The sequence below is a fragment of the Sus scrofa genome, chromosome 15, assembly GCF_000003025.6.
Source record: "Sus scrofa isolate TJ Tabasco breed Duroc chromosome 15, Sscrofa11.1, whole genome shotgun sequence".
NCBI lineage: Eukaryota > Metazoa > Chordata > Mammalia > Artiodactyla > Suidae > Sus > Sus scrofa.
The window spans coordinates 78,095,789-78,119,006 of NC_010457.5; the positions used below are offsets into that span (position 1 = coordinate 78,095,789).

General features: G+C 40.8%; 1 protein-coding gene across 2 annotated transcripts in view; it reads left to right on the top strand.

The window, feature by feature from the left end:
- Positions 913-23,218, top strand: part of METAP1D (methionyl aminopeptidase type 1D, mitochondrial) — an 85,581-nt gene continuing 63,275 nt past the window's right edge. Inside the window, exon 1 of one of the 2 annotated variants that reach the window (XM_021075524.1) lies at positions 913-2,693. In XM_021075524.1, coding sequence (XP_020931183.1) covers positions 2,654-2,693 — 40 coding nt within the window. In that variant the 5' untranslated portion in view covers positions 913-2,653. The remainder of the gene's footprint in view (positions 2,694-23,218) is intronic. The other variant, XM_021075529.1, reaches the window with a different exon arrangement.

A 23,218-nucleotide genomic window follows, 5' to 3' on the forward strand; every position in this document is an offset into this window, starting at 1 on the left:
TAGTAAAACTGAGAAGCCAGTTCAAGAAGGAATACACATTCTTTTTGAGATTCTTTCCACTATGGTTCATTAAAAATATTGAACATAGTTTCCTGTGCTATACAGTAGGATCTTGTTTTTCATTTTATATACAGTAGTTTGTATCTGCTAATCCCAAACTCCCAATTTATCCCTCCCTCACCCTTTCCCCTTTGGCAACCGTAAGTTTGTTTTCTATGTCTATGAGTCTGTTTCTGTTTTGGAAATAAGTTCATTTGTGTCATATTTTAGATTCCACATATAAGTGATACCATGTGGTATTTGTCTTTCTGTCAGAAGAGATAAGAGTATGATAATCTCTAGGTCCATCCATGTTGCTGCAAATGACATTATTTCATGGCTTTTTTATGGCTGAGTAGCAGTATTTTTTTTTTTTTTTTTGGCCAAGCCCACAACATGTGGAAGTTACTGGGCCAAGGATCAAACCTGCACCATAGCACCAACCCAAGCCACAGCAGTGACAACACTGGATCCTTAACCCACTGGGCCACAGAGGAACTCCGAGAATTCCAGTTTTTAATCTAACATCAGATGGATGTGATGAAAGAAGCTAAATCAAGTATCAGTGGACAAGCTATCACTTGTGCAAGTTCATCTCAAGCTCATCCAGCTTCTCCACATTCTATGCTGAATTTATTGGGGATTTCCTCAATGGATTCCACTATGGTGGTGCCATCTGAGTTCTCATAGTGTTTCCTTTTCCTTCTACTTGCAGGGGAATAAATTGTGCATTTGTTTTCCAGAGATTGGCTGAGTTGAATCACATGAATGTGTGTTCTATTTCAGATGTGTCTGAAATTGGGCTTAATGCCTTCTGATGTTTCTCTAAGGATTCTGGGTTTTTTTTTTTTTTTTTTTTTTTTTTCGGTACACCTCCTGATACTTGGTGCTCTGCTAACTATTGGGCTCTTTTCCTATAGATTGCTGGCTTCAGTTACACAGAGGGCAGATTTACCATGTTCAAAAACTCTCTCCTTGGAATTGATCTGTGTTTGAAAAAGATGGGGCTTGAAGTTACTCTAAAGAGTACATTTCATTCTCATTCTTGTACATCTTTACCTCAGTGGAAAACGTTTTTTCTCTTTATTTTTCAGGGTGACCCAAAAGCATATAAAACCAGATCTCCAAGAAGTACAGATGTGTCCTTTAATGAACTACCCGAATTCACCCTCTTTAAAAGAAACACAGGGAGTTCCCTGGTGGCTCAGTGGGTTAAGGATCCAGCATTGTCACTGATGTGGCACAGGTGTGATCCCTGGGCCAGGAACTTCCATATGCTGCAGGTGTGGCAAAAAACTTCTTTTTTTTTTTAAAGTAAAAATATCAGGACTCTGTACTCATAAAAAAGAATGAGCTCCAGCATAGTGTGCTAAGATTTTATGGAAAAAGTTGTAAAAGTAAGTATATGTGATTCCATTTAAAATATTTACATATATTTGTAAAAAGCATGGAATTTGTAAAAAGCATAGTGCTTGACTCAAGAGTGAGATTTGTGGTGTGTAGAGAGGGTGAGAAAGGGGTCTTACACTTTTTTCTTTACTCATTTCTGAACTGTCTGGGTTTTTCACTGAATGTATAGTTAAATTCTTAAAAAATAATTAGGAGACATCATACACATTCACCAAGAATCCTTATTAATCTTTACTGCATTTAACAGTCTGGGAAACTCTTACATTCTCGGTTTGACTGGGTCCATGGAGAGTGCAATTCACCAGACATTCCTTGACTATCAGGCTCTTTGCTGGGTACCAGGCCACCAAGATGAATAATATCAGGTCCATGACAGGATGGAAATCTGCCCCAGAATTCATATAAAAGGAACAGTGAATTTGGTAAAAATGGGCACCATCATCACTAGGAATACATCAGCTCCCTCACTTGATTCATAACTGGCCTTCTGCAGGCTTCATCTTTTGGCAGCGCAATTGGCAGACGTCATCCTGTCATTCTTAAGAGTCAAATTTAGGATTAAGGCTCCAGCTAATACCTCTGAACGAGAGGTGTCCTTGGGGAAAGAAAAGTCTCCTGTATACCCGCTGTGGTACCCAGAATAGATTTTGCAGCTGCACACGGATCCTGTCTTGTCTGTTGTCTCCGCTGAGTAACCTACGTTTCTGGGACAGCAAAGGGGCAGCTGGTGACTTTGAACCAAATTTTACCTTTCACCTAAAATCCAGGGAAATAATTTGCAACAAAGTGGCAGACGATGCAAAGTGCTAGGTTGAACGCTAGATTGTGCTTTATTTTTTTTCCTCCCAACTTTATGTTTCCATGCACCAAAATGTTGATGCTACAAATATTGGGTACCACGCTTACCTGACAGGCTTCTTCCATCCTACCTGGGCGCGGGGGCTCAGAGCGAGCGCGCAAACCGCGGCTGGAGCCCGCCTCTCGCGGCCGGAGCAGGCTCGGCCGGCCGAGGGTTTCCCTACTGGCCCCGGTGCCAGAGCCGCTCTGCCGCCGGGACGCCTGCAGTCAGCCCCCGGCGCGCACGCGCGCTCCCCTCAGGCGGCCTCGTCGCCTCAGGTCTTCGGCAGGGCTGCGCGACTGGAAGGCTCCAACCAGCGGGGCGGGGCTAGGAGCGAGAGCTCTCGGCCACGTGACTGACGCCAACATGGCGGCGCCCAGCGGCGTCCACCTGCTCGTCCGAAGAGGTAAGCACCTGAAGGACAGCCGGGTGGGGGTGTTTACGGTCGCTCACTCGCTCCCCAGTCGGGAACAAGGGATACACGTCCGCGATCAGACACCTCCGCGCACACAAATATGCTTTCAGTTCTACGGACACATGTAGGCACACACGAAGACACTTTGCCACAGAAACAAACCCACCTGTGTTCATTTGTCACTCGCCTAGACCACGGCAGTGCGTGGCATCTATTCGCAGTCCCTCCTTGAGATTTATGGGATATTTTCTGAAGTTTTCTTCTCCCACATCAGATCTGTAATTAGCATAACGAATTTATTTATTCCGGCTACGGAGCGATGAACCTAGGTAACTGAAGTGCACGGTCACACCCAGTTGCCGCCGAGAAAGCAACTTGTATCTGTTGTACCTGTTGACATGCTACAACACGTCTTTTGGTGAACTTACAAAATGTGATTATTCTCTTCCATTGCCTAAAAGTTAGGAAGAGGTGAATTTGTGTCCGGGCTCTCAGTAGGTGTTATACTTGTGTGAGTGGTGAGATTTTAGTAAATGTGCAAATACTTTTGCAGGTGAATCTTTATTGTATTTGAACCGGTTTCTGAATCTTTGTGGCAAAGAACTAAGAAGTAGTTTCAAGGACGAGGGAAGAAAGGAATTAAAATGTTTTGAAGGACTTTATAGATGTCAAACATGTTAAGAACAACAGTCCTATTAGACAAATATTTTCACAGTAAATAGCTACCGTCTAAGGGCCTTTTAAATAGCTGATGTTGTGTTGAGCACCTTGTATATGTTAGCTACCTTTTAAATCCCAATGAATTAGGCATTATTCTCTCTGACAAGAAAAGTGAGACAAGACGTTAAGTAACAAGACTAAGATTGCACAGATTGTAAGAAGCAAAATGGGCATTTGAACATGACTGATTTTTTTTTTTTTTTTAGGGCCAGGCCCCCAGGCATTTGGAGGTTCCCAGACTAGGGGTCTACTGCTGGCCTAAGCCACAGCCCCTGCAACGCTGGATGTGAGCAGCGTCTGGGACCTACACCACAGCTCAGGGCAGTGCCACCGCGGGATCCTTAATCCACTGAGCCAGGCCAAGGATTGAACCCCCATCCTCATGGATACTACTCGGATTCATTAACCACTGAGCCACAATGGGAACTCCAACATGAGTGTGTGGTGTTTTATTTGTTTTTGTTTGTTTGTTTTAAGACCTCATTCTCCTGTCCTGTCTTCACAGAAATCATTGTGCAAAGTTCAGGTGAGACAGGATAAGTTTGTTGAGAATGTGTGAAAAGTAAAGAAGATATTTTGAGAGAGGAAGGAGGTTGGTGGGTGGAGAGACTTCAGTCTTTCAGTGTAATACTGTGTTAGTGGAGATGAGTACGGAGTCACAGAAAGATGTGAGATGAGAAATGTGTAAAGGAAGTATAGTGTAGGCTCTGCTTTGGACTGGTTGGTTGGAAGAGTGGAGGCCAATCGTGAGAGTACAGCCTTGTGAAAAGAGCATCAATTTACATCTCTTAAGATCTGGGCTCCAATCCAAGCTCTATTTACTAATCAAGTTACTTTTCTTTTTCCTTGTTTGACACGAAATAATGGCATTTAGACTTCTTTTTTTGTGCACTGCAGATAATGGTAAAAAAGGATCTGGGCAGATAGTCAAGGTAGAGGAGGAGCCAAAACACACGCACGCATGCACATGTGTATGCATATGTATATAAGCTCTTCGTGGATTATTGAAATAACATTAGTCTTTTTGGTCACTTATAGTTTTGACAAATGGTGGTTCAGACAATCTTGGAAAAAGTTATTATAGAGATAGCTATAGCGATCCATCTCACTATACTCCACAAGACAGTTATCTTTTGACTAGAAGAGAGGCATCTTCTGATTAGAAGAAGGAGAGAAAGTATGTCATTAGGAAGAGATTTAGTGATGGGGAAGGGCCCCTTTTTGGACCATCCATAGCTAGTTTTACATTGCAGTCATAGGTAAATTTGATTGCCAGGTAGGAATTTATCCTGAAAGAGCAATGGGATGAGTGTAAAGATATATGAATTAGAATGTAACTTTATAATAATAATACTTGGGAAAAATTGGACAGAATGTGAAATGTCCATTGGTAAGAGAATGGTTAAATAAATTATGGTTCATTCACGCAGTGGGGTACTATGCAGCCATGAAAAAAGATGGTGTAGATGTAAGGTAGACTTAAATAGTCATGAATGTATATGGAGGAGAAAAGGCTGGATATGGAACAGTAAATTCTACTTATAAAAAAGTTTTACCTTTGTTTCCTTATGTGTATATATGCCCAAAGATATATCGAGAGTGATGTTCATCAAAATGTCATTTCCAGATAGTGAGAATGGACTGATTTTTATTTTCTTATACTTGAAGTGTTTAAATTTTAGACATCAAAAAATAGCATTTTTATTTTCCAAAACCGTTTTTAAAAACTGTATAAAGAAAAACAAGCAAACAAATATAAAATATATCAAATGTTTGAATGGGACCAGACCCAGGGGAAAAATGTCTTTTACTATGCATACTCTCTACAGCAAAGCAAAGTGTCTGTAATTTATAATATAGGAAAGGAACACCTTTAAGATTTCCATAATCAAAGAATGGTAACTGGAAATTACTCAGACATATTCATTACTATAATTTAAGATGCATATAATGCTATTAATGTTTTCTTAGTCTTTTTTTAGCAAATATTAAAAAATATTGATAAGTGCTTCTGTTCATTTGTTGCTCTGAGGCCATAGATTCTTTTTTTTTTTTTTTTTTTTTTTGTCTTTTTAGGGCCGCACCTGCAGCATATGGAGGTTCCCAGGCTAGGGATCAAATCAGAGCTGCAACTGGTGGCGTACACCACAGCCACAGCGTTGCCAGATCCAAGCCGCGTCTGCAGCCTACCACATAGCTCTCGGCAATGCGATATCCCTAACCCACTGACCAAGACCAGTGATCGAACCTTCGTCCTCATGGATTAATCAGATTCGTTTCCTCTGAGCCATTACAGGAACTCCCTTAGATTCTTTCACTGAGAACTGTCTTACCATCGTGGTTTTTCAAAAATTTAATCTCCATGTAGGGGAAGGGCTATTTTACATTTTAAATTAAGTAATCTTTGTCAGCTTACCTGAGATCCTTACTATTTCGTATAGCTTCTGTAGGAAAATATATCCTGTTTCGTCAAACCAGCTTAGAATTAAAGTTTTGGGTGATTTGGAAAGTGCTAATGTTGATAAAGAGCTTCCTGTGACTTAAACTCTACTCATGTTGATAGAGGATGGAAACAGATTTTTGCTATATGATTTTTTTTTTAACAGATACCTTTCAATGCTTTTATACTGTGGCTTGTTACTATGTAGATCAAAGCATACTTAACAATCAAACGATGGCCCTAAATTCATACTTGTCCCTTGAGCCATGTGTGCTCTTATGTTTTCATTCCACTTGAAATAGCTTTCTGTAACACATAGTTCCTGTCTCCCATTGAAATTATGAATTTTAGTGCACAGTACAGGGCATTTAGACCCTCAATAATGGACACTGTGCAACAAAAAGATATTTACCTGTATTTGTTGATGTGAAATGATGTTCACAACATATTATTTGTAAAATGCAAGTTATAGAGTGATTTAATATAATTTCATTTTTTTTGAAATCAAATAGTGATATCTCCATGTGTGTCAAAGTGTATAACATACATATAGAGGAAGAAGGAAAGAGAGAGAGAGAATGACATTCACCTAAATGAATGTTTACAGTGCATGAAACACTCACTTTCCTCAAGCTTTGGGAATCTTTGAAAATGCAGAGTGGATGCTACATATCTTTGGGAATTTGGCAAAGATGGAAGGAGAATAATATACATGCAGGGCTTCTTTTTTTTTTCCCCTGTCTTTTTAGGGCCACACCCACCTCATATGGAGGTTTCCAGGCTAGGGGTTGAATCAGAGCTGTAGCTGATGGCCACAGCCACAGGAATGCCAGACCCAAGCCACATCTGCAACCTATACCACAGCTCATGGCAATGCTGGATCCTTAACCCACTGAGTGAGGCCAGGGATTGAACCCTCATCCTCATGGATACTAGTTGGGTTTGTTACCACTGAGCCAAAATGGGAACCCCGTGCAGGGCCTCATTTGAACATCATCTTGTTTTACAGTTAAAACAGTTTTTTCTTGGAGTTCCTGTCGAGGCTCAGAGGTAAGGAACCCAACGAAGCTCCATGAGGACACAGGTTCAATCCCTGGCCTTGATCAGTGGGTTAAGGATCTGGTGTTCCCGTGAGCAGTGGTGTAGGTTGCAGACATGGCTCAGATCCTGCGTTGCTATGGCTGTGGTGCAGGCGGGCAGCTCTGATTTGACCCCTAGCCTGGGAACTTCCATGTGCTGTGCATGAAGCCCTCAAAAGACCAAAAAAAAAAAAGTTTTTTTTCTTATAGAGATTGGATTTTCTTTCTTAGCTTTTAAATGTGGAGAATTTCAAATATACAGAAAAGTAGGGAGGGCAGGACCCATCACCTAGTTACAGTAGTCATCAACTTATGGTGTCTTGTTTCATCTTTATCCCAGCCACCTCCCCTCCCCAGGTTGGTTTGTTTTGAAGTGCATTTCCAATGCATAATTTCATCTGTAGACTTTTCATTGCATGGCTTTAAAAACCAGGAGCATTTTTAATTTTCTTCATATATTGTACTTCTTAGTTCTAGAATTTTCATTTGGTTCTTTCCTTACAGTTCCCATTAATCTGTTGAATTTCCCTGGTGTTTACTTATGTCCATCTTTTCCTTTAAGTACTTGTACAAATGTATTTGTAATAGCTGTTTTAAAGTTCTTATCTGTTAATCTGTCATCTGGGTGATCTCAGGGTCTGGTTCTGTTTTATTGACTGCTTTTTTTCTTGATTGTGGATCACTGTTTTCTGCTTCTTCATATGTTATCTAATAATGTATTTATATATGATCTAATAGATAGTACCTTGTAGAGATTATGTTGTTTTTCTTTAAAATATGTCAAATTTTATTCTGACAGGCAGTTAAATTACTGCCAGATCTTTTGATTTTGCTGGGCTTGATTTTATTCTTTGGCAGGGTGGATCTGTGTGTTTTGTTCTTAGTCCCAGAGTATGGCCCTTACTCTAGGGCAGAGTTCAGCAAACTTTTTCTGTAAAGGGCCATATAGTAAATATCTTAGACTTTTTGTGGGCCCTGTGGTCTCTGTTGCAGCTACTCAAAGCTGCTGATATAGTACAAAGGCACCAATGACAGTATGTAAACAAATGAGCATAGCTATGTTCCAATAAAACTTTATTTACAAAAAAGACATTGAGGAAGATTTGGCCCACAGGTCTTAATTTGCCCATCCTTGCTCTGTTAGTGTATGGTGAAGTCTCAATTGGTCTTTCTGGTCCCATTGAACATGGCTCAGTGAGGCTTGTCTTCTCTGCTTAGGCTAGGACTTCACCCTCTCCCAGCCCTGCAATTTCTGGAATCTCTATTCAGCTCTCAGCCTTGTAGCAGCCACTGCCTGGTAGACTTTGTGCCTCTCTCATATCCAGTACCCTCAGTACCCTGCCACTCAAATTCCAGCTGCTTTAGCAGCCAACATTCTGCTCTCTGCCTCCCTAACTAAATAGCAAGGTGCAGTGCTTGGCTTGGGTTCCACCTCCCAATGCCACATTTAAGATGATTTCCCCAGGCTAATCTGGGCTCAACTCGAGTATTTATTTACCCTCAAAGTTCACTGTCCTACACTGTTCAACAGCCAGTGCCAAAAAATAGCTCCTTCAGATTTTGTCTAATTGTCTAGTTGTTTAAGGCAGGAGGGAATTCCAGTGCCAGTTATGCCAACATGGCTAGAAGAGGGTGTCGGGGTTTTTTTTAAATCAGTAAGTTTATTTTCCTAATTTTTTTTTCTTTTCCATGAAGTTTATCTGTTGAAGCAACTGATACATCTGTCTGCCCTAATGGAACTTCCCATATTATGCATTTTACTGATTGTATATCTCATGGGGTCATTTAAAATGTTCCTCTTGGAGTTCCCTGGTGGCTCAGCTCGTTAAGGATTGGGTATTGTCACTGCTGTGGCTTGGGTCACAGCTATGGCACAAGTTGGATCGTGGCCCTAGAACTTCTGCATACTGCGGTGTAGCCAAAAAAAAAAAAAAGTTCCTTCTTGAACTAGCAGTTAGATCCAAGGCCTAACTTAGGTTAGACTTTTTTTTTTTCAAGAGTGCTTCCTAGAGAGTTGATTTTTGTGATGTAAGTGGCCACTGGTGATCATTACTTAGCTCTGCTAACTTATTAAGAATTTGCAAAATGGTAATATTTTAATGTAGTCATTCCTTCTTCATTTATTAGCTAAGAAGGAAACTTTTTCATCAGATATTTTATTACCCTGATAGACCTCATCCTCAAAGTTAAGTGTTTGATTTGTTCTATGTATATACCAGTTTTTAAAATAACAAGTTTATCCTCCAAAAATGACCAATGAGTTTAGAAATGTGTGGATATTTTTTTTCTTTGCTTTTTAGGGCCACACCTGAGGTGTATGGAAGTTCCCAGGCTGGGGGTCGAGTTGGAGCTGCTGCTGCTGGCCACAGCCACATCAGATCTGAGCTGTGACTGTGACCTACACCACAGCTCATGGCAACACCGGATCCTTAACCCACTGAGCAAGGCCAGAGATCAAACCTGCAACCTCATGGTTCCTAGTTGGATTTGTTTCTGCTGCGCCATGATGAGAACTCCCTGGATTTATTTTTAATTGTACATCTACTTCCTTAATTTTCTGAAAGTATATGAAAGGATCGTGCAGTATCGAAATATAATCCTATTCATCCCAGGTTCACAAGGATGGTTCAACACATACAAATCAATCAAGGTAATACACCACATTAATAAAAGAATAGTCAAAAACCACATGATCATCTCAATAGACACAGAAAAAGCATTTGACAAAGTCCAACATTCACTCATGATAAAAATTCTTACCAAAGTGGGTGTAGAGGGACCATACCCTGACATAATCAAAGCCATTTATGACAAACCCACAGCAAATATAATATTCAATGGAGAAAAGCTGAAAGCCTTCCTACTAAACAAGACAAGGATGCCCACTTTCACCACTGTTATTCAACATGGTACTGGAAGTCCTAGCCACAGCATTCAGACAAGCAAAAGAAATAAAAGGTATCCAGATTGGAAGAGAAGTAAAATTGTCACTATATGCAGATGACATGATATTATATATATATATATATATATATGTATATATATATATATATATAAAACCCTAAGGACTAAACACAAAAACTACTTGAACTGATGAACGAATTCAGCAAAGTAGCAGGATATAAGATCAACATTCAGAAATCAGTCGCATTTCGCATTTCTGTATACTAACAATGAAATAGAAAAGGAATACAGAAATACAATACCTTTTAAAATCACACCCAAAAAAATTAAATACCTGGGAATAAATCTGACCAAGGAGGTGAAAGACTTACATGCTGAGAACTATAAAACATTAAACAAGGAAATTAAAGAGGATGCAAAGAAATGGAAAGATATTCCATGCTCCTGGGTTGGAAAAATTAATGTTGTAAAAATGGCCATTACTATCCAAAGCAATCTACAGATTCAGTGCCATCCCTATCAACTTACCCAGGACATTTTTCACAGAACTAGAACAAACAATCCAAAAATTTATGTGGAACCACAAAAGACCCAGAATTCACAAAGTAATCCTGAAGAACAAAAACCAAGCAGGAGGCTTCTCTCTCCCAGACTTCAGGCAATATTACAAAGCCACACTCATCAAGACAGTGTGGTACTGGTACCAAAACAGACAGACCAATGCAACAGAATAGAGAACCCAGAAATAAACCCAGACACCTACGGTCAGTTAACCTTTGACAAAGGAGGCAAAAATATAAAATGGGAAAAAGACAGTCTTTTCAGCAAGCGGTGCTGGGAAATTGGACAGCTGCATGTAAATCAATGAAACTGGAACACACCCTCACACCATGCACAAAAATAAACTCAAAATGGCTTGAACACTTAAATGTAAGACAAGACACCCTAAAACTCCTAGAAGAGAACATAGGCAAAACATTTTCTGACATCAATCTTACAAATGTTTTCTCAGGTCAGTCTCCCAAGGCAACAGAAATCAAAGCAAAAATAAACCAAGTGGGGGGGGGGAGTGGGTTGGGGGGGGAATAAATAAATAAGTGAATAAACCAATGGGACCTAATCAAACTGACATGCTTTTGCACAGCAAAGGAAACCATTAAAAAGCACAAAAAGACAACTTACAGAATGGGAGAAAATAGTTTCAAATGATGAAAATGACAAGGGCTTAATCTCTAAAATATACAACTTATACAACTCAACAGCAAAAAAGCCAACAACCCAACTGAAAAATGGGCAAAAGACCTGAATAGACATTTATCCAAAGAAGATCTACAAATGGCCAACAAGCACATGAAAAAATGCTCAACATCCCTGATTATTAGAGAAATGCAAATCAAAACTACTATGAAGTACCACCTCCCACCAGTCAAAATGACCGTCATTAATAAATCCACAAATAGCAAATGCTGGAGAGGGTGTGGAGAAAAGGGGACCCTCCTGCACTGTTGGTTGGGAATGTAAGATGCTACAACCACTATGGAAAACAGTATGGAGGTGCCTCAGAAAACTAAATATAGAACTACCATATGATCCAGAAATCCCACTCTTGGGCATATATCCGGACAAAACTTTCCTTGAAAAAGACACATGCACCCACTTGTTCATTGCAGCACTATTCACAGTAGCCAAGACATGGAAAAAACAACAAACATGTCCATCAACCAATGATTGGATTAGGAAGATGTGGTGTATATATACACAATGGAATACTAGTCAGCCATAAAAGAGAAGAAAATAATGCCATTCGCACCAACCTGGATGTAACTGGAGACTCTTATACTCAGTGAAGTTAGTTAAAGACAAATACCGTATGATATCACTTATATCTGGAATCTAATATATGGCACAAATGAACCTTTCCGCAAAAAGAAAATCATGGACTTGGAGAATAGACTTGTGGTTGCCAGGGGAGTGGGATGGACTGTGAATCTGGGGTTAATAGGTGCAAACTACTGCCTTTGTAATGGATAAGCAATGAGATCCTGCAGTATAGCACTGGAACTATATCTAGTCACTTATGATGGAGCATGATGGAGGATAATGTGAGAAAAAGAATGTATATGTGTGTGAATGGGTCAGTTTGCTGTACAGTAGAAAATAGAACACTGTAAACCAGCTATAATGGAAAAGATAAAAATCATTATATAAAAAAAAGAAATATAATCCTAAAGCAAGATTGTAAGAGTCAAGAAAGAAGAGCTAAAACAATGGACAGAAATAGCATTAAAAAAAATAAATTTAGGGAATTTTTCCAATAACATGTTAAAGTGGAAGATTATGGAGTAATAAAGGATTGAATGTCTTCCAGTGTTTGTTGCAAGTTGAGCCTTACAATATACCCATTCGCATTACAACAAGAGCTTCAGTTTTTTATCTAGTGAAATGTCAGATCTTGTCTTTAGAATAATGTGCTTCTTTACATCTAAAGAGTGATTGTGTATCAGAAAAGGCAGTTGGGTAAAGATCTGATTTTGGATCCTGTCTCTACAACTTACTGTCACATGAATTTAAGAAGTAACTTGGGTTTCCCATTGTGGCTTAGTGGAAACTAGTATCCACGAGGATGTGGATTCGACCCCTGGCCTCGCTCAGTGGGTTAAGGATCTGGCATTGCCGTGAGCTGTGGTGTAGTTTGCAGATGCGGCTTCGATCTAATGTTGCTGTGGCTGCGGCATAGGCTGGTGACTACAGCTCCAATTCGACCTCTACCCTGGGAAATTCCATATGCGGTGTAGGCTGGTATCTACAGCTCCTTTTTGACCTCTGCCATGGGAACTTTAGGTTATGGCCCTAAAAAAAAGGAAAAAAAAAAGTAACTTTATTTTCCACTCAACTTTATTATGAACCTAAAGCTGCTCTAAAAAGTAAGTCTGTTAAAAAAAAAAAAAACAACCTTTTTGAATTTCACTTTCTTCATCTGTTTTTTTAAAAAGAAGGTATAAAATTATCTAAATCAAATGAAGATTAAGAAATTAAGTGAGAGAACTTGTGACAGCATCTAGCACAAAAATGTCCCTTTCCTTTTAGTACATGTTCTCCTTTGGTTGAAGCAATTACAAGGAAGCCAGGATAAAAGGGAGGGGACATAAAAGTCCCTCTTCATGAGATAAGTGTCAATGAATCGAGACAATCTAAGGTGGTTTCTTTTTTTTTTTTTTTTAAGTTTTATTGAAGTATAGTTCCTTTACAAAGCTGTGATAATTTCTGCTGTACAACAAAGGAACCCAGTCATACATATACACATATCCATTCTCTCTCAGATTCTTTTCAAATACAGTGGGAAGACAGAGGATGAACTCTATATATGTAAAACTTCGTTTATATGAGCTCTTTCCTGAAGGAAAACATGAGTTGCTTTCACTAAGTTCTTGAAGTAAGATGTGACTTGAAAAAAAAACAAAACAAAAAGCAGACCTCTCTTGGAATATCACTATTCTTTGATATTCCTCCTATTGAGAGTTGGTGTCTGTGTCCCTTTGCCTTAAGCCTAGATGTCTTGTGACTCCTTTAATTGAAAGAGAATTGGGGAGGTGATGCTGTTTGACTTTCAAGATTGTCATGAAAGGAGAGGCAGCTTCTGCTTTGTTCACTGGAATAGTCATGCTGGGAGCCTGGGGTGCCTTGTAAGAAACCCATCTACCCTGGGGCTTGCCATGTTGTGAGGAAGCCAAGCCACTTGCAGAAGTTCCTTGAAGTTTGTCTGATCAGGAGACCTAATCTTTGAGTCATCCCAGTGCAGACACCAGACATGTGAGTGAATGAGCCTTCAGATTATTCCAGGCCTCAGCCATAGAGTCATCCCCAGCCAAGTATTCTTTTTTAAAAATGTGTTTAAATTTTTTTTTTTTTTTTTTTTGTCTTTTGTCTTTTTTGTCTTTTTTTTTTTTTTTTTTGTCTTTTTTGTTGTTGTTGTTGTTGTTGCTATTTCTTGGGCCGCTCCCACGGCATATGGAGGTTCCCAGGCTAGGGGTTGAATCAGAGCTGTAGCCACCGGCCTACGCCAGAGCCACAGCAACGCGGGATCCGAGCCGCATCTGCAACCTACACCACAGCTCATGGCAACGCCGGATCGTTAACCCACTGAGCAAGGGCAGGGACCGAACCCGCAACCTCATGGTTCCTAGTTGGATTCGTTAACCACTGCGCCACGACGGGAACTCCAAAAAATGTGTTTAAATTTAATTTTACATTGGAGTATAGTTGATTTACAATGTTGTGTTGGTTTCAGGTGTACAGCAAAGTGATTTGGTTATACATATATCCATTCTTTTTCAGATTCTTTTCCCATGTAGGTTATTACAGAATACTGAGTAGAGTTCCCTGTGCTATGTAGCAAGTCCTTGTGGATTATCTGTTTTGTATGTCGTAGTGTGTATATCCCAAACTCCTAATTTATCCCCCCACCAGGCTTTCCCTTTAGTAACCTTGTTTGTTTTCAAAGTCTGTGAGTCTGTTTCTGTTTTATAAATAAGTTCATTTGTGTCATTTTTTTTATTCCATTTGTAAGTGATATCATATAATTGCCTTTTCTGTTTGACTTACTTCACTTAATATGATAATCTCTGGGTCCCTTCATGTTGTGGCAAATGACTTATTTCATTCTTTTTTCATGGCTTAGTAATTTTCCATTGTATACATGTACTGCCTCTTCTTTATCCATTTCTCTGTTGAAGGACATTTAGGTCGCTTCCTTCTATGTGTTAGCTATTGTAAATAGCGCTGCAATGAACATGGGAGTGCATATGTCTTTTCAAATTATTGTTTTATTTAGGTAGATGCCTAGGAGTGGGATTTCTGGATCATATGGTACCTCTATTTTCAGTTTTTTTTAAGGAGCCACCATACTGTTCTCCATAGTGGTTGGACCAATTTATATTCCTGCCAACAGTGTGGGAGGGTTCCCTTTTCTCTACACCCTTTATTGTTTGTAGACCTTTTGACAATGACCATTCCAACCAGTGTGAGGTGATACCTCATTGTAATTTAGATTTGCGTCTCTAATAATTAGTAATGTCTTTTCATCTGCTTTTTGGCCATCTACGTATATTCTTTGGAGAAATGTCTGTTTAGATCTTCTGGCCATTTTTTGATTTTTTTTTTTTTTTTAATGTATAGAGCTGCATGAAATGTTTGTATATTTTGGAGATTAATCCCTTGTTGGTCTCTTCTTTTGCAAGTATTTTCTCCCATTCTGTGGGTTGTCTTTTCATTTTGTTTATGGTTTCCTTTGCTATGCAAAAGCTTTTAAGTTTAATTAGATCTCATTTATTTATTTTTTGTTTTTATTTTCATTACTCTAGGAGTTGGATCCAAAAAGATATTGCTGCAACTTATGTCAAAAGAGTGTTCTGCCTATATTTTCCTCTAGGAGTTTTATAGTATCCTGTCTTACATTTAGGCCAGCCAAGTCTTCTTGACTAAGGGCCTCAGACATCATGCCACCTCAGACTTAATTTCCAAATTCCTGACCCAAATAATCCATGAGCATAATAAAATTATTAGTTTTTTAAAAAACACTGCTACATTTTGGGTAAGTTTTTACACAATAATAGTAACTAGAACCATATAGGATATCTAAGAGCCAGCAACAATTCATTTTCAGAGGAAAACCTAAAGAACCACTTGTAGGGAGTATATGCAGGCAGGTAGTCACAAAATGTCTCCCATAGAACTTGGAGTCACCACATATAACAAATGTGGCTTATCACCATATACTTGTAATTTACTCATAGTTTAGATGAAGTTTATAATCTGGAGTCACTTTTATCATAAGTGATATTACTCATAATCATGGCTGGCTCTCCACATTCACCAGGTTTCCAAGGAGGATGGAGCTAGTAGGTTAACCCAAGGTCAAATGTATCAATAGAGATATATCCATTGAGAAAAGCAAAGTAAGAATATTAATATGGGGCAGAATAGAATTTAGGGCAAAAAGCATCAAACAGAGCAAAGAGGTTTATGGACCTTTTTCCTGTCTACAGTCACTCTCCCCTTAATGATCTCGTCAGTCCTGTGACTCTAATAACTTATTCAGCTGTTGACTCCCGTATTTATGCCCCCAACCAAGATATTTCTCTTAAATTCCAGACTCTGCTTCCATAACATTTCCAAATGGATGTCTCATAGACATGTAAAAATCAACATGTCCAAAACTCCAAAACTGGTACCTCTAATCTCTTCCCGAAAATTTCCTCCACTCCAAAGACTTCCCTACCTTTGTTGTTGGCAATTTTATCCTGTCGGTTTCTCAGACTATAACCCTTTGAATCACCCCAATTCCTTTCTTTCTCTTACTTTGTATCCAGTGTGTCAAGAAATCCCACTGAATCTACCTTTAAGGTATACCCAGAATACATTTTTGTCTCCCTGGTGTTACCACCCTGAGTTGAGTCACTTTCATATCTTACCTAGATGACTGCAGTAACCTCACCCAACAGTCTCCCTGCTTCTACCCTTGCCCTCTTATACTGGATTCTCAACACAGCAGCCAGACTGAACCTTAAAAAATGCTAAGTCACCTGTCATTCTTTTGCTCAAACCTCTTTCACTCAGGGTAAAAGCCAAAGTCCTTATAATGGTCTATAAGGCCCTGCTCATAGCACTTAACACTTTCTACCACGCTGTATGATTTTTGTTGTATTTTCTGTTGCTTACTCCCTAACTAGAATTTAAGTTTGGCAAAGAGAGGAACTTTTGTTTTGTTACGTGATGTATCTCAAGCATCTGTAATGATTCCTGGCACATAATAAGCATTCTAAAAGATTTTTTAAATGAATGAATAAAAAGTGGCTAGTTAATGGTGATATGATAAAGTTATTAATAATGAATCTTTATAAGTCAAATAGCATGTTAAAATCGTATAGGCAGGAGTTCCCGTCGTGGCGCAGTGGTTAACGAATCCGACTAGGAACCATGAGGTTGCGGGTTCGGTCCCTGCCCTTGCTCAGTGGGTTAACGATCTGGCGTTGCCGTGAGCTGTGGTGTAGGTTGCAGACGCGGCTCGGATCCCGCGTTGCTGTGGCTCTGGTGTAGGCCGGTGGCTACAGCTCCGATTCGACCCCTAGCCTGGGAACCTCCATATGCCGCGGGAGCGGCCCAAGAAATAGCAACAACAACAACAACAACAACAATAATGCCACGGGAGCGGCCCAAGAAATAGCAACAACAACAAAAGACCCCCAAAAAAAAAAAAAATCATATAGGCAGAGTTGTTAGAAATAAAAGGAAAAATGGGTAAAACCACAATCATAACAGGAAACTTTAGCATGCCTCTAATTTGGCAATTTAAGTAGGCATAATAAGGTTACTGGATTTCAGAATGTTATAATTAGTAAATTTGATTTAATATTAAATTTGATAACTTAGATTAAGGAATTTTTAAAAATAAATATGTAATAGGATAAAAGTTGGTAAGTTATGCCACTAAAAACCTCAATAAGTTCTAGAAAGGAAAACTGTGTAAACTGCATTCTCTGATCACAAAGCAATAATACACAAATTAATGGGGCGAGAGAAGAGATTTGACCCAGGTGTTGTGGAAGCACAGAAGGAACCTAGCTAGTGGGGGATGTGCCATTTACACTGTCCTGGACTTGGAATACACAGTTCTAATCCTCCATGAGTTCACAGTCCTTTGGTGGAATCAGACATGTAAATCAATTTTGCAGCAGAGTAAGATGCACAGATAGGGGTAAGCAAGTGATGCCCTGGGATCATCCAGTAGAGACTGAGGAGCCTTCACCTTCACGGAGGAGAGGACTCTCCTGAGTCCTGTGCAAGGAGGGCCTGCTCAGATGAAGGAGTATGGAAACAACGAAGGCCTCTTGTCCAAAGGCATAGAGATCAGTGAGAGCCCATGTAGCCTTCTGGGAGCTTTGCTGGTGAGAGATGGAGCTAGGGAGTAGCCAGAGGGGAGGTTGGTGATGCTACTTTTGGCAGTAGAAATACAGGATTTGGGGACCACTTGAATGGGACAGCTAAGGCATGTGTGTGAGAAGGGGTACAGATAGCAGACTCCTGCTCCCTTAGGGTTGGAGGAAATGATAGATGTGCTTGCAGACAGTTTTTCAGCTGGGAGAGGGGACAGAAAATTGAAGAAGCTCCTCGTCCCCCAGTTACTTCTATTTCTTTCCGTACTTTTTTGCAGAGATTAGAGATGAAATGAGGTAGGGGGTTGGGAAATAGGAGGGGAAAATAATGATAAGGGATAATAGATGGATTGCCCAGCAGTGTTGAGATCCAAGTGAAATGAGAGACCATGTATTTGTAGTGGCCCCTTCATTGCCACTGTGTGATTTTCCCCAAATGGGCATCATCCTGGGTGTATATGGGTGTGGAGGTAGATAGTTGGACTGCTTGGAATTTTCCAGATGGATCTCTGGAATGACCAGGGAGTAAGAGGAGGGGGGGAGTAGGTGTTAGCAAGAGGGGGTTGAATCAGTGAATTCCAGAGTCTAGCCTATCTGGAAGTTTCCAGAGGACATGGACCTTGTCTATTTTGTTTGTTTCTGGGCTCATTATTATTGCAGTGAATAATCTAGAGTGTAAAAGTCGAAAGAGAAGAGGCTGATAGTTTGGGGGGAAAAGGCATCGTCCCATGATGAGAATTTCCAGCGAGCACGTAGAACAGGTATAATGGGAATGAAGAGTGAGGGAACATTAGGGGTAGTAGTCCCGAGTGTCAAGCTGAAAGTGACTTCTGAACTGGATCGGATGGTTTTTGGTTTGACTGGAGAAAAACCAAATACATATAACAATGCAAAACAGTACGATAGTGCTCTGGGGCTGAAAGGAAGGAAAGATAATTGGGGCTAGAGTGGTCACTTCACAGAATTGGTCCTTGAAGGATGAGTGAGGTGGAGGGGTGGAGGAGGGGCATTCCTAAGTGAGTAAGGCAGCAGTGGGAAATCATGTGAATACAGGAAAAGTCCAGACATGTTCAGAGAGTTCTGGAATGGAGGGCTTGGCTGGAGCTGAGAGTTTGCGTAGGAGAGTTTTAGGAGAGGAAGATTAATCATACAAGTTAGGGCCAGGTGGTGGAGGACCTTGAAAGCCAGTTTAAGGTTTATCTTAACAGCCGCAGAGACTGATGAAGGTTTTTGACAAATAAGTGAAATGGTGTCTCTATTTTAATCTGCTGTCAGGGGTGCTCTGGGTGTATTGGAGAGAGAAAGCTATGGTATCAGTTGGGAGGTTATGGTAGAAACAAGGTCATAGGGGCTTGAATCAGGGAGAGATGGACGCAAGAGAAATGCTACACAGGAGGAGGAATCAGGACCTGAAGAAGGAGAAGCACTGTCAAAGCAGAGGAGAAAGAGTTGGCAGAAAATGGAGAACCTGGTCAGGAAAAGAGACTCAGGAGGAAATTTCAGAATGACTCAGTATGGGTCAGTGAAACTGGCCACTTGGAAGTCATAGTGATTTAGACGAAAATTTTAGCAGTGAAAGGAAAAATGAAACATGATATTGGTGGAGTTCCCTGATGGCTCGGTGGGTTAAGGATCTGGCATTGTCACTGCTGCAGTTATTACAATGGCTTGAGTTGAGTCCTTGGCCCGGGAACCTGCATACCATGGGTGAGGCCAGAAACAAAAGTTATGGTGGTAGCCAGAGCAAAGTGTGGAGGTTCGTGGTTCTTTTTTCAATAACAACTTTATTGAGACGTAATTCACAGACCATACAATTCACCTACTTAAAGTGTACAACTCAGTGGTATTTAGGGTACCCAGAGTTCTGCAGTCATCATCGCCATCAATTTTACATTTTCATCACCCTCCAAACAAATCTCTTACCCACCTGCAGTCTCTCCCCAATCCACCTATCCCCACAGCCCTGGGTAACCACTAGGCTTTCTGGCACTATAGATTTCCTATCCTAGACAGTTCAAATAAGGGGAATCATATAACATATTGTTTTCTGTGACTGGCTTCCTTCACTTAGCACTGTTAGTACTCTGTCTCTTTTACTGCCAAGTAACATTCTGCTGAATAGGATATCATATGTGGTTTATCCATTCGCCAATTGTTGGACGTTTGAGGTATATCCACTTTTTTGATAATGCTGCTGTGGACGTTTGTGTACAAGTTTTGTGTGGATATATGTTTTTTTCTGACAGTAGAGGCCCTGACTATGTTTAGAAGCAGAGGGAAGGAAAGCAACTGGTAAGGAATAAGGACCTTTGTATATTCTGGAGAGCAGGGGCCTTCCTGGAGAGAGAGCAGACCCAGAAGAAGTGGAAAGGAATGAAAGATAGAGAAAGGAGAGAATTCCCCTGGAAGTGGGGAGAGTGTCTCTACCTCTACAACAGGAGTGAAAAATAGTGAGAATTTCTTTTTCTAGAAAGGAAACACTTTGAAAATATATATTTTGCTATTTTAGGGCCACACCCCTGGCATATGGAGGTTCCCAGGCTAGGGGTCAAATCGGAACTGTAGCGCTGATCTATGGCCACAGCTACAGCAACGTGGGATCCCAGCCATGTCTGGAACCTACTCCACAGCTCACGGCAATGCCATGTCCTTAACCCACTGAGTAAGGCCAGGGATCAAACCCACTCCTCATGGATCCTAGTCGGGTTCGTTAACCCCTGAGCCACAAAGGGAACTCCTGAAAATGTTTTCTGATAATAAAAGTCATACGAGGAAGGTTGTAAAAACAGGCTAAGAATGTGGGTTCTCTGGATTTCCTGCCTTGGCTCAGTGGTAACAAACCGACTAGTATCTATGAGGACGAGAGTTCGATCCCTGGCCTTGCCCAGTGGGTTAGGGATCCAGCATTGGTTAGGGATCCAGCATTGCTGTGAGCTGTGGTGTAGGTTGCAAACACGGCTCAGATCCCGATTTTCTGCGGCTGTGGTGTAGGCTGGTGACCACAGCTCCGATTTGACCCCTAGCCTGGGAACATCCATATGCCAAGGATATGGCCCTAAAAAGACAAAAAAAAAAAAAAAAGAATGTGGGTTCTCAGGTCAGGCTTCTCAGGTTCAAATCCTGTTGCTGCTGCTTACTAGTTATGGCAGCTTGAGCATGTTAGTTAACCTACCCATGCTTCCTTCAGTTTATTCATTTTTAAAATGGGGTTGAGATAAGTACTCACTTTACTAAGCTATTAGGAGGATTAAAGTAGTAAGGCCTGTGGTGCAGCTGTATTAGTTACCTACTGCTGTGTAATAAATTACCCCAAACAACAAACATTTATGCCACAGTTTTTGAGGGCCAGGAATCCCTGTGTGGCTTAGCCAGGTACCTCTGGCTCAGGAGCTCTCCTGAGGTTGCACTTGAGCTGGTGGCTGGAGCTGCAGTCACCCCACCTCTTGACTGGGACCAGGGGACCCACTTCCAGGCTCACACACATGGCTCTTGGTGGGCCTCCGTTTCTTGTGGAGACTTTGCTTTCTTGCTACCTGTGTCTCTCCATCTTACTGTCTACAACATGGCAGCCTGCTTCTTCCAGAACTAGTGCTCCAAGGAGGATACCTGCTTGCCTAGAGTGGCAGAGGCCAGTCTTTTATAACCTAATCTCAGCGTGACATCCCATCCCTCCTGCCATTTGCTGTCAGTCACACAGATGAGCATAGTGTGGCAGACCAAGGTGTGAATACCAGGAGTCACTGTGGACCATCTTGGCTACCACAGTTCTTAGCACAATGCGTGACACATAATGAGCCCTTAACAACTCCAGTCGACTCTTGGATCACACAGATTTGAACTGCACAGGTCCACTTACACATGGATGTTTTTTCCATAATAAATACTACAGTGCTGCTCAGTCCACAGATACTGAGGGCCAACTATTTAGATGCAGATATTTGCCTGAGAGGCAGATATTTGTCAGCACCCTTAACTGCCACGTTGTTGTTCAGTGGGCAACTGCATTCATAGTGGAAGTATTAAGATATCATGCAAATGTATAAAGAAGAAAGTAAAAGTCACTCATTATCTCACCATTCAGTTAAAATTGGCATTTCTAGAATTATTTTTTTCCTTAAGAAGGGCTAATAGTAAATATGACCATTATTTCTAAAGATTTCTTCCACATCCAGAAGAGAAAGCTTGTTAATTACTGTAAAATTAACATAGGAAAATTAGCTTTTGAGATCCTTTTATTTCTCACATTTGGAGTCATGGAAGTATACTCATGTTTATCCTTCTGTTCAGCATTGTGATAATTCTGAATTTGGGGCATCACATACCCTGTCTCTGTCATCAGTAAGATTATGATTTTCTTATAAGATCAAATAGAAGTAGGTCACAGATGAAAAGAACAGGCTTGCCGGACTCCCTGCCAACTGGCTGGTGCAGCTGAAAACCAGCCCTTCTAGGAATTGATGTTACAAAAGACAGCTCCTCTCTGTCGTCTTCTGTCATTTCTCCCCTACTTTATGCTCTGTGAATAGCAGCTGTTCAGGGCATTGCCGAGTGAGCGCAGGGGTGCTGCCGTCAGAAGTGCGAGTGAGCGACACAGCAGGAGGCTGGGGCAGAGGGAGGTGCGTTCTGGTGACACCGTGAGTAAGTTGGAGGCACGACAAACAGCTGGATAGCAGTATGATGGCTCTTTGGGAAGCATGTGAAAGATTATGAGTTACCTAGATTAAAAAAAAAAAAAGAAAGTAAGCCCCCTGAAGTCTCTTTTACCAATAGTGAAAAAAATCACCGTTGCCAAGGAGAGTCTTGCAAAGTCTACATGGGTGGATTGGTACATTGTGCTGGCTCCTTTTATAAGGGTCAGATTAATTTTCTAATACTCCTTTCTACTTTAATGTTATTGCTTTAATCATTAGCCTACCACTAGTTCCTTCGGGCAATAGGAAGCGATTGAAGATTTAATGAGATTCATATTGCTTGTCCTTAAATGTTGATGACTTCCTGCATGCATATTAATCATTCCTGACCTTGATGTTAAATTCCTTCCCAGCACAGATTCTCATCAAGCATACGTACTAGATCCCTCAGTGTGCACCAGATACCTGGTTTGTTTCCAAAAGCATATTACCTCAAATGTTTGGTTTAGGTCCGATTTTTCAGTACCCTTATATGATTTGTCTTCAAGTGCTTTCTAGGATTTTCAATCTGGAAAATTTAAGCCACTCTTAGCAGGGGATTTAGCCTAGTTAAAAGACTGTTCTGTTCAGCAGACCTTGAACGTGCCTTAATTGATTGTCTAGGTCAGTATGTCCAACTGGCAACTCTCAGACCCCATCGAGGCCACAGAGTTTCTGGGTGGCTGAAGTGTGTGCGCTCCGGCTGTCAAGCAGCAGGACTCGGCCTTTGTCCGCCGCTTTGGCGGCCCCAGCCTTTAGTGCAGGCCCACCC